The sequence below is a fragment of the Silene latifolia genome, chromosome 2, assembly GCF_048544455.1.
Source record: "Silene latifolia isolate original U9 population chromosome 2, ASM4854445v1, whole genome shotgun sequence".
In the NCBI taxonomy this organism is placed as follows: domain Eukaryota; kingdom Viridiplantae; phylum Streptophyta; class Magnoliopsida; order Caryophyllales; family Caryophyllaceae; genus Silene; species Silene latifolia.
In genome coordinates this window covers 6,738,549-6,749,535 of record NC_133527.1, presented here as the reverse complement: position 1 = coordinate 6,749,535, position 10,987 = coordinate 6,738,549, and the positions used below count along the sequence as shown (strand labels likewise).

Below are 10,987 nucleotides of genomic sequence, written 5' to 3'. Positions count from 1 at the left end.
CACCCTTAGTTTTCTTATTCTTGTAATTATAGGGGGATTTAATCAAATAAATATATAAAAATATTTTTGTACAATATGACATAATTATTTTTATCACTTTTTGTTACTTTTAATTTGATACCATGAGTTTCAATCTTATACCCACCCCCGGTTTTGAGAAACCCATACCTTATGGGTAGGGATGGCAGTGGGTCGGGGACCCGACCCAGACCCTGAGGGTCGGACCCTAATGGGTCGGGTATGGGTCTCATTTTTTCAGACCTAATGGGTATGGGTCGGGTATGGGTCTTAAGAAAATATTTCGGGTCCGGGTCCGGGTCTAAGTTATGAGACCCATACCCGACCCTTAGACCCTTTATTAAAAAAAAAAAAATCAAAATTACAACTTTTCTGAATTCATACGGGCAGACTGTAGAAACCCAACTAAAGTATCTTTCTCTTCCCTCATCCCATAAAGTGATAAAACCCAACCACTGACAATACCACCACTCCACCACTGATACAAGAAAACCAAAGACCACAAAGACCGATACGCGACTGACAACCACCTCTCTAATAGCCGGCGACCGACAACCACCATTAACGGCAGATTAATAAACTCATAATGTTAAAGTAGTATGAATTTTTTTTAAATATTATAGACCCTATAGCTGTTCATCTTGTTACTAAAGTGGCTGAAACTCAGACCCGCGAGTAGACCCAGACCCTACCCTTACCCATAGGGTCCGGGTATGGGTCCTCAAATTTTAGACCCTTGCGGGTCTGGGTCGGGTACGGGTCCAAAGGGAAAATCTCGGGTCGGGTCTGGGTCTAGGCGGACCCTACCCAGACCCTACCCATTGCCATCCCTACTTATGGGTTTAAAGTATGAGTATAAAACCTTCATTTTCGTCAAACAAACACATGGTGGTATGTGTTTGGTTCATTCAAACCACATACCTCATACCTATATTGGGTGAACCAAACACCCCCCTTAAAGAGATACTTCATACGAAGTAATTATTAGGCTTGGAATTGGTTCAGTCAAAGTTGACTCCAACTCGGTCACATTATACATATCTCGACCTCGAGCTCAAACCAAGTTCGATCATTAGAGTTGATCTAGTTAAATAAGGAAACAAGACTTTTTTTTATTAAATTATTATCTTTTAATTAAGATATTATCTTTGAATCATTATAATTTTTTTAAACTAAATTTTCTTTTAACTAAAATAAAACAATACTGGTATAAATCTAAAAATTCGTATATGAAAAACCTATATATTGATATTATTAGTTTCTTATAAAAAAAAATTTACCACGTACTTAATTCGCATAAAAAAATTATGAACTGATATTATTTATTTCGTGACAAAATTTTTTTTTAAAACTATTTGAGAAAATTTATAAATGGAATTATTAATTTTGTGGTAAAAATTTCATTAAAATACACATTTTCATAATTATTTATTTTTGGTTAGACTTAAAAAGTGAGAAGAAAAATAATACGTATAATGACAAACTAAGTTTGATTCAGGTGAGCTTCATATTTTCGGGCTTAACGAGCTCATAACCGATCCCACGCACAAGCTCAAATTTACGTAGCAATCTCGAGCCTACCCGAGCTCGTCCAGATCAACTCGATTACACCCGAATGTATCACTTCCACATTTGTTCATTGATTTGACTAGTATTCATCAAAACCCCTTTAAAACCCTAATTACCAACCAACTCACCTAATTACCAACCAACTCAATAGGATCAAAGATCGTTTCTTTCATTCAAATGTCTTATTTCACCAAACCCAATTCGATTAATTTAGTAAATTAGGGTTTTTCCTTCCCAAAATGCTTAATTAATAAGCCAAAATACACAATTAAAATTATGAGTCAACCTTCAGTAATTCTTGCAACTGCTAGTTATGATCATACTATTCGATTTTGGGAAGCTCAAACTGGTAGATGTTGTCGAAATATTCAATACCCAGATTCTGTAATTCCTTAATTCTTCCTTTATAATGCACTATCAATTTATTGATTTTTGTGTAAATTAATCTGCTAATTTTAATTGATTCGTAATTGGTCTTACTTAATACCGTCTTAATTTCAGACTTCTCACAATCTCCTCTTATTTCCACGTCTGTTGTAATCGGGTGTGGGAGCTGTCTTAAGTTAAGACGGTCTTAAACAAGAATTGGCGGAATCGTAGTTGTTGCAAAGTTGTGATCTTAAGCATTTTGGTATTGAATTGTTGCAACTTGCAATGCAGTGTAAATTGAATAATTGATGTTGTAAATTAATCTGCTAATTTTATTGGGTTATGTTAGTTTTTGTTTAGATTGATTTATTTATCAATATGGTATCAAAATTTGGTTGCATTTTATTTTCTTAAGCATTTTCTGGTATTGAATTGTTGCAATGCAGTATAAATTGATCAATTGATGTTGTAAATTAATCTGCTAATTTTATTGGGTTATGTTATTTTTTGATTAGATTTATTTATTTATCAATGTGGTATCGAAATTCGGTTGTTTATTATATTCTTTAAGCATTTTGTGGTATTGAATTGTTGCAATGTTGTGATCTTCTGTTGTAACAGCACGTAAATCGGCTTGAAATAACCCCGGATAAGCGGTTTCTGGCAGTAGCTGGGAGTAAGCACATTCGTATATTTGATATTAATTCGAACAATCCTCAACCGGTACACACAGTTTAATGTTAAGGTTAATGTTTGTGAGGTGCTTTATAAGTTCTGCATGATGTTCAAGAATTTAACTTTGTTGCTAATGTGACAGTTGACGAGTTATGATTCGCATACAAATAATGTTATGGCAGTTGGGTTCTCGGATGATGGGAATTGGATGTATTCTGGTTCCGAAGATGGTACAGTTAAGATATGGGATTTAAGGTAGCGCAGTGAAGTTATTGCCTTTGTTTCATTGGTGATTTATAGTTGTGAATCTTGTGATAGAAAGTGTGTGTGTTTAATTTTTATTTCAGAGCTCCGGGTTTGCAAAGGGAATATGAAAGTCGTGCTGCAGTGAACACTGTTGTTCTTCATCCGAATCAGGTTTGTTATTTGGCGACTGGCGTCATCTGTTTCGTGTGATACTTCCAGTAGTTCAACACTGTTGCAATGAAGCCTTCTAGACTTTCTATCAGTTTAGCTTCATTTTTTTAAATTATTTTTTTTTTTTTGCAATGTTGGTTGTTTCGGATCAAAAATTGATATTCTTACAAATATATGTGGCTCTGCAGACTGAATTAATTTCAGGGGATCAGAATGGAAATATCCGTGTGTGGGATTTGACTGCAAATTCATGCAGCTGCGAATTGGTATTACATCAATTCTAATTTCTCATTTTTTGTCTGCTATTTTTTTTGTTATTAAGACTACGAGAGTCGTAAGACTTTGTGGACGGGAAATGATAAAGCTTATTCTTTTGCATTTGATTTAGCTTATGCTTTCATAAATTCTGAACTTACTGGGTAGGAAAGGCTTAAAGAAGCTCAACAAAAATAAGTTAACCGAAGTTCAGAAAGTTCAGAAAGCTCGGAAAAGTTCAGAAAGTTTCCGTAAAAAAGAGTTGTTTGGCAAAAATTATTTGAAAACAAAGCCTTACTTCTTTGAATTGACTCGGGAAACGTTTTTTGACCAAATTTATTTTTTTCTCTGTTGTTAGTAACTCATTTTTTCTGACAGGAAATTGATCTTTAATTTACACAGAAATGCCCTGTCCTCTACTGTTGCTTATACTCTACCTTTACCGTCTAACCTGAGTTCCTCTCTAAAAATTCAAAACTTAAAGCGATGATAAATCGAACTCTCTAGATGTGAATTTAGGTACCAGAGGTGGATACGGCTATCAGATCTTTGACAGTGATGTGGGATGGTGCCATGGTAGTTGCTGCAAACAACAATGGAACCTGTTATGTTTGGCGATTATTACGTGGAACTCAGGTATAATACAAGTATTTATTAACATTCATGGTATTAACTATAGAATTCCACAGGTGACTCGATTATAAACTTGTTTCCCTTTTTTTTTCCTTCTTCTGTAGACTCTGACTAATTTTGAGCCTCTTCATCGGCTTCAAGCACACAAAGGATACATTCTCAAATGTCTCCTTTCTCCCGAGTATTCTGAACCCCACAGGTTTGCGTTTTCTCTCCTTGCAATTCTATAGTTTAATTTTCAAATCACACCCGGGATTCGCTTTCCAGTTGCCTTTTTCACATAAAGTTGTGATTGAAGAGTATACCTACCTTAACAAAGTGTTAATTTGACTGATTTTTTTACTTGTCCCCCAGAATGTGATACTTTTTTTTCCCCTTGTTTAGTGCTTCTTTCTTATCTAGTCTTTTCGCCGACCTGTCAGCCAGAATAGAGACCGATCACCATCTTCTGTGTTACTATGATAAACCTTGTTTGTACGGTCTGTCATAATACAAAGTTGGATTTTTCAGATACTTGGCCACTGCATCGTCTGACCATACAGTCAAGATATGGAATGTAGACAATCGATTCTCGTTGGAGAAAACTTTATCTGGTACTTTGAAGACCCGTAGACTACTTGCTTAATCTTATACTCCGTATGTAGCCACAAATCTATATATTTTTACTTCTTGTTGTGAACATTTTGCAGGACATGACCGGTGGGTATGGGACTGTGTTTTTTCTGTTGATGGTGCTTACCTCATTACAGGTAACTCTTCATATTCTCGGAATTAAAATTCGTGGATTACCTGCGTCAACTAGTTACCTATCTCACAGGCGGCACCTCGGTGGTGTCTCAATTAGAACCGTCAGAAATTATAATTACCTTTTCTCTATAACAAGTGAAAAATGACAAAACCCTTGTTAAAACTACCTGAAATGATCAACTGGCAAAGGGTTGTTCTAGCCTAACCAGAGGTCTCGTGTTCGAGTCCTGGGAACGCAGCAGTGTTAAAACTCACGAGGGAGAGCTTTACCGCCCTAGTGGCCCTATCCGGCTCGAATTCGGATTAAACCGGATGGTTTACACCAAAAAAACTACCTGAAACGACCATACCAAACTCAGTCGTACTTAAAATGACACGACAATAGCACCCAAACAGAAACAAAACCAGAATCAATCCGATCTGATATGTATTATGTAATATACCCGAATGATTTGATTTTAACTACTTAGCCCATACCCTGCCCAAATGACTCATTTTAAAGGTCTAGTCGTCACAATGAGGCGAATGCTTCGCATTGCTTGCTTCTGTTAGTTAGGGGCCATATTCTGAGCGAAGATGTTGACGTGGCATTATCACCATGTGGGAAGCCATTGAAGCTTGCTATAACCGTTTTCTCATTAATTGTGGTATTTCTGTGATACTCATGTCTCTCTCTGTCTCGTGTCTCATTGATCATGCTAGCTTCGTCCGACAACACGGCAAAACTATGGTCTGTGTCAAGTGGTGAAGTCATCCAGACCTATTCAGGTCATCACAAAGCTGTAGTTTGCTGTGCTCTAAATGATGGGGCTGAACTTTGAAGTATGTTCTTGATCTCTCTCAACTTCATTGACTCCTTTTTTTTTTCTCTTTCGCTGGTGTTTTTTTTAAGTTGATCACGAAATCGTCTAACCCATTTGAACCGACTTTGTACATAGTTTCACTATAGACATTCCTAGTTGTGCCGACATATTGGGTACCTGGTACAGATTTAGGATGATACTCAATTTGTTACCAATGATAAGACATTCATGTTCTTTAATTTCGACATCAAACCAAACATCTGATTTGCATGCATTAATATTCATGAAAAAGTGGCATTATTTTTTTTTGACAAGTGAATTTATTAAGGCTATTGCCATGGAGGGACGAGCTACCTAGACATCGTCTAGAAGTACAGTACACCAAGGTAAAACGCAAAGGCATGAAAAACCCTAGCTACCGTTTCAAAGAAACACAACCGTGGAAAACATGTCAACTGTGTCCTAGTCAATTGTTTACCTTTTTTATTTTTTTATTTTTTTTATTTTTTTCTGTTGTGAGATGTATTTTACTCAAAAGTAAACAAATGATTAGGACCGAGTGAGTACTTATTAAGAAGGGAATTTCTTTGCTACAAGGGGAAGTGGATTTTTCGGGTGTATAGTAATACCAGGAAGAACTTTGGTATCAGTGTCTTCCTTCCTTAAACCAAAGGGCAATTCCCAATCAAAGGAGCACAACAAATTGGCAAGTGCAAGCTCCAAGTTAGCAACACCGAGAGCCAAACCAGGGCATATTCTTCGCCCTGCTCCGAACGAAGCTAGCTCAAAGTCTTGTCCTCTAAAATCGATTGAGCTTCCCATAAACCTTTCGGGCTTGAACATTTCCGGATCCTCCCATAACTCGGGGTCCCTTCCGATTGCCCATACGTTCACATGGACTAGTGTTTTAGGTTTAATGTCATACCCGTTTAGTGTGGTTTTTCGAATTGTTTCTCGTATGACTAGCAATGGAGTAGCAGGATGTAACCTGAATGTTTCCTTTATAACCGCCTTGAAGTATTCAAGCTTTTGGAGGTCTTCGTCGCTAACACAACCCTTATTTTGTGCTACATTTCGGATCTCTTCTTGTACCCTTTTTAGAGACTCTGGGTTTTTTACTAGCTCTATCATTGCTCACTCCACCATGGCTGTACTCGTATCTGTTCCCGCTACAAATATGTTCTGCAAAGATATGTTTGATCAGAGTAAACCCGAAACACATACATACTAATATTTCTATTCAAGACGTTAAACTCTCGTACTTTTTTCATTTGTTAATTTATGAAAGTCGTCTAGTTAGTACGGAGTTTAGTCGATTACCATTAAGATTGCTTTGATATGATTGAAAGTAAGCTCAAAAGCAAACGAACGTTGCTTCTTGAGTTGGAGTAAGACATCTATGAAATCCTCTTGCTCAGTCTTAGGCCTATTTGGATCAAGGTGATCGGTAATGAGTTCATCGTAAAAGTTGTCCATTTTTTTGAACACCCTTTTAAGTCTCGAAAATTGTCCTGTTAGCTTATCGAGCCAGCCAAGGTAAGGGAAATAATCAGCATAGAAGAAGCCTACAAGTAGAGCTTGCACCTCAGGTATAAGACCCTGGAATTTGCTCTTTGGCCCTTCATCCTCTTCGTACCTATGAAAACCATTCACGATAAGGGATCGTTTATTAAATCTCAGTTATTATGGTGATACTGAAACTCAGTACCAGGGTTATGCTATAAACGAGGAAAGGAACATACCTCTTTCCAAAAGCAATTCTGCATATATTAGAACTCGCATAAGTCATTAACAATTCACCCAAGTTAACCACTTGAGAAGTAGAAGAGAGCAACGAAACCTTATCGATTAACCTCGAGACTTCCTCTCGACGAATAGGGGCAAAAGACTCAACTCTCTTAGAGCTCAAGAGATGAACAACAGAAAGCTTCTTAACCTCTCTAAAATACTCACCATATGGAGTAAAAGCTATGTCTAAACCATTGTAACTTAGCCTATGCATCCCAACTAATTTAGGCCTACTACAAAAGTTAAGGTCTTGGGTTTTCATGACCTCTTTAGCCATCTCAGCTGATTGAACCACGACAACGGGTACCTGTCCAAGTGTCAGACCAACGACTGGGCCATAAACCTTGCCTAATTTGGCAAGTATTCATGGGGAGCCGCGATGTCGTATTGGTGCAAGTTTCCAATAAAGGGAAGCCCCTTAGGGCCAGGAGGTAAGCGCAATGATGGTTCTTGTTTTCGGTTTAGCTTAAGCTTACGGAGTAGTAGAAGAAAAATGAGAGGAGAAGATACAATTAGAAAGAGAAATATTAACATGTTTTGAATAATTGCATGTATGTAGTTGCAATTATTTTGTAAAAGATGCAATATTTGTATAAATAGGCAAAACGAGAGCTTAGGCATGCTCGTGTGATTCACATGGCAGAACCATCGCGATTTCTTGTGATTCATACGTGCTCGCGGTGCGGGTTGTCTTCTTCACATGCACGGTACCAATTTCCAATTCAATTAATTACAAGTAATTCTTTTGTAAAACAGTCTCATATTGTGAGAATGTGAGACGAGCTCTTTATATACAAAGATAACCCATTTATTAGCACTAAATAACAAGGACGTTTCAAATTTGCATCTTTCCTCAAGGTTCGTGATAACTTGTAGTCAGTCGCTTTCGATGAGAACAAAAGAAGTTTTTGAGCAATATTCGTAGAAATCGGTGGTGATTATCTTGGAATATTCACTATGCTTTGTAATCAACACTTGGACGAGTTGTCCGGTCCCGGGACACCCATACAGTTCATCCTAAGTCGAAACCATGCCTAGCATTTTAGAGATCGTTTTTCATGTTTAAATTTGTAAAATTGAAGAGAGCAAATATATACATATATATATATATATAGGTGTTAATTTGGATATGTAAGGTATTAACTGATTTGTTTTACACGATTTTTGTATAAGGCAGCTTTACAAGACAATAACCGTTTTAGGATAACACTCGATTTGTTACCAATGATAACACATCTTATTTGCATGCATTAATATTTACGAAACATTACATTATTTTTCTTCGATAAGCAAACTTATGTAGGCTAAAGCCAAGGAAGTACGAGCTACCAAAACATCGGTGCTAGAAGAAGTACACTACACCAAGGTAAAAGCAAAGCCGTAAAAAAAACCTACCGTTTGAATGAAAGATGATTATGGACTTAATCACTGTGTCCTGTCCTAGGCATTTGTTTACCTTTCTTTTTATTTTGTGAGATGTATTTTAATCAAAAGTAAATAAATAAGTAGGAATGTGTGTGCGTACTTATTAAGAAGGGAATTTCTTTGCTACAAGGAGAAGTGGATTTTTCTTATGCATAGTAATGCCATGAAGAACTTTGGTATCGATGTCTTCCGTCCTTAATCCGGCAGGCAATTCCCAATTGAAAGAGTACAACAAATTGGCAAGTGCAAGCTCCAAGTAAGCAAGACCAATACCCATACCAGGGCATATTCTTCGTCCTGCTCCAAACGAAGCTAGCTCGAAATCTTGTCCTCTAAAATCGATTGAGCTTCCAATAAACCTTTCCGGCTTGAACTCTTCCGGATCCTCCCATAACTCTGGGTCTCTTCCAATTGCCCATACATTCACATGGACTAGTGTTTTAGGTTTAATGTCATACCCGTTTAGTGTGGTTTTCCTAATCGATTCTCGTATGACTAGCAATGGAGCAGCAGGATGCAACCTGAATGTTTCCTTTACTACTGCCTTGAAGTATTCCAGCTTTTGGAGGTCGTCCTCACCGATACAACCCTTATTTTGCGCTACATTGCGAATCTCCTCTTGTACCTTTTTTAGAGACTTCGGATTCTTTACTAGCTCCATCATTGCCCACACTGCCATGGCGGTACTCGTATCTGTTCCTGCTACAAATATGTTCTGCAAAGATATGTTTGATCAGAGACAACCCAAAGTGACTCTGCCACATCAGCTTTTCACTAACTTTTATTATTTTTATATTGCCCAAACTCATCTCAGACTCACCTCAAACTTCATACATTATGAGTCAGACTTACCTAGAATCTAATTAATTAGTACGGAGAATAGTCGATTACCATTAAGATTGCTTTGATATGATCGAACGTAAGCTCAAAAGAAAAAGAACTTTTTGTCTTGAGTTTGAGTAACACGTCAATGATATCGTCTTCTGCCTTATGCCTATTTGGATCAAGGTGATCTCTAATGAGTTCATCGTAGAACTTATCCATGTTTTTGAACAGCCTTTCGAGTCTCGAAGATTGTCCTGTTAGCTTATCAAGCCAGCCGAGATAAGGAGAATAATCTGCATAGAAGAACCCTACAAATAGAGCTTGCACCTCATGTAAAAGGCTATGAAACTTGCTCCTTGGCCCTTGATCTTCTTCGTACCTACCAAAACCATTCACGACGACAAGGGATTGTTTACTAAATCTCGGTTTCAGACTAACTTCCAATATTGAAGTATTTTATCAATTCATTCCATATGATTATATTATAAATAATCCACGTGATTATTATGGTGATACTAAAACTCAGTATCGTTTTAAGATTTGATTATTAATGTTGTCATAAAAAAAACGTACCTTTTTCCAAAAGCGATCCTGCATATATTAGAACTCGCGTAACTCATTAACAATTCACCCAAGTTAACCACTTGAGAAGTAGAAGAGAGCAACGAAATCTTATCGATTAGCCTCGAGACTTCCTCATGACGAATTGGAGCATAAGACCCAACTCTCTTAGAGCTAAAGAAATGAACAATACAAAGCTTCTTAACCTCTCTAAAATACTCACCATATGGAGTAAAAGCTATGTCTAAACCATTGTAACTTAGTCTATGCATCCCAATTAATGTAGGCCTACTACAAAAGTTAAGGTCTTGGGTTTTCAAGACCTCTTTGGCCATCTCTGCTGATTGAACTACGACAACGGGTACCTGTCCAAATGTCAGACCAACAACTGGACCATAAACCTTGCCTAATTTGGCAAAGTATTCATGGGGACTCGTGATGTCGTATTGGTGCAAGTTTCCAATAAAGGGAAGTCCCTTAGGGCCAGGAGGTAAGCGCAATGGTGGTTCTTGTTCTCGGTTTAGCTTAAGCTTACCAAGTAGTAGAAGAAAAATAAGAGGGGATACAATTATAAAGAGCAATATCAACATTGTTTTATATTCTTGTAGTTCAATCGTTATATTTGTGGTGATCATGTAGAAGATGTAACATTTGTATATATAGGCCTACAAATTATCTATGGAGTCTTGGCCTCTTGGGCGGTCGATAACAAAATGTAGTACCGGATAGCCCAAGTTTTACTAATATCGCCCAAATTTTATATAATTTTCTAATTTTGACCCTTAACTATTTCTTTCTCCTCTCTTATTAATAATAGGAAAATGAGTTAGCGCCTTAATTTTTTTTTTTTGTTTGATAAGTTAAGAAAACTAGGTTTATATTTTCTAGGGTAGGACCAACAT

The 10,987-nt window shown here is 37.1% G+C and overlaps 2 protein-coding genes and 1 pseudogene across 4 annotated transcripts; 1 reads left to right on the top strand and 2 right to left on the bottom strand.

Annotated features, from left to right (window-relative positions):
- The first annotated feature begins 1,736 nt into the window (after window positions 1–1,736).
- LOC141642149 (target of rapamycin complex subunit LST8) lies at window positions 1,737–6,154 on the top strand. Of its 3 annotated transcripts, none has more exons than XM_074450847.1 (11): window positions 1,737–1,971; window positions 2,578–2,679; window positions 2,774–2,886; window positions 2,979–3,048; window positions 3,237–3,314; window positions 3,823–3,939; window positions 4,041–4,135; window positions 4,447–4,529; window positions 4,626–4,685; window positions 5,386–5,505; window positions 6,137–6,154. In XM_074450847.1, the coding sequence occupies exons 1-10, from the start codon at window positions 1,864–1,866 to the stop codon at window positions 5,502–5,504; spliced, it is 945 nt and encodes a 314-aa protein (XP_074306948.1). In that variant the 5' UTR covers window positions 1,737–1,863; the 3' UTR covers window position 5,505; window positions 6,137–6,154. The 3 variants fall into 3 exon arrangements, with proteins under 3 accessions (XP_074306948.1, XP_074306947.1, XP_074306946.1); XM_074450846.1 differs by lacking the exon at window positions 6,137–6,154 and adding an exon at window positions 6,007–6,023; XM_074450845.1 differs by lacking the exon at window positions 6,137–6,154 and having other exon boundaries at window positions 5,386–5,725.
- Window positions 6,007–7,823, bottom strand: LOC141642150 (cytochrome P450 71A1-like; annotated as a pseudogene).
- A 979-nt stretch (window positions 7,824–8,802) lies between these two features.
- On the bottom strand, window positions 8,803–10,675 carry LOC141632941 (6,7,8-trihydroxycoumarin synthase-like). Its single transcript, XM_074445442.1, has 3 exons — window positions 10,098–10,675; window positions 9,591–9,903; window positions 8,803–9,414 (listed from the first exon to the last, which is right to left on the bottom strand). Exons 1-3 carry the CDS (start codon window positions 10,673–10,675, stop codon window positions 8,803–8,805), a joined length of 1,503 nt encoding a protein of 500 aa, XP_074301543.1.
- Window positions 10,676–10,987: the final 312 nt, after the last annotated feature.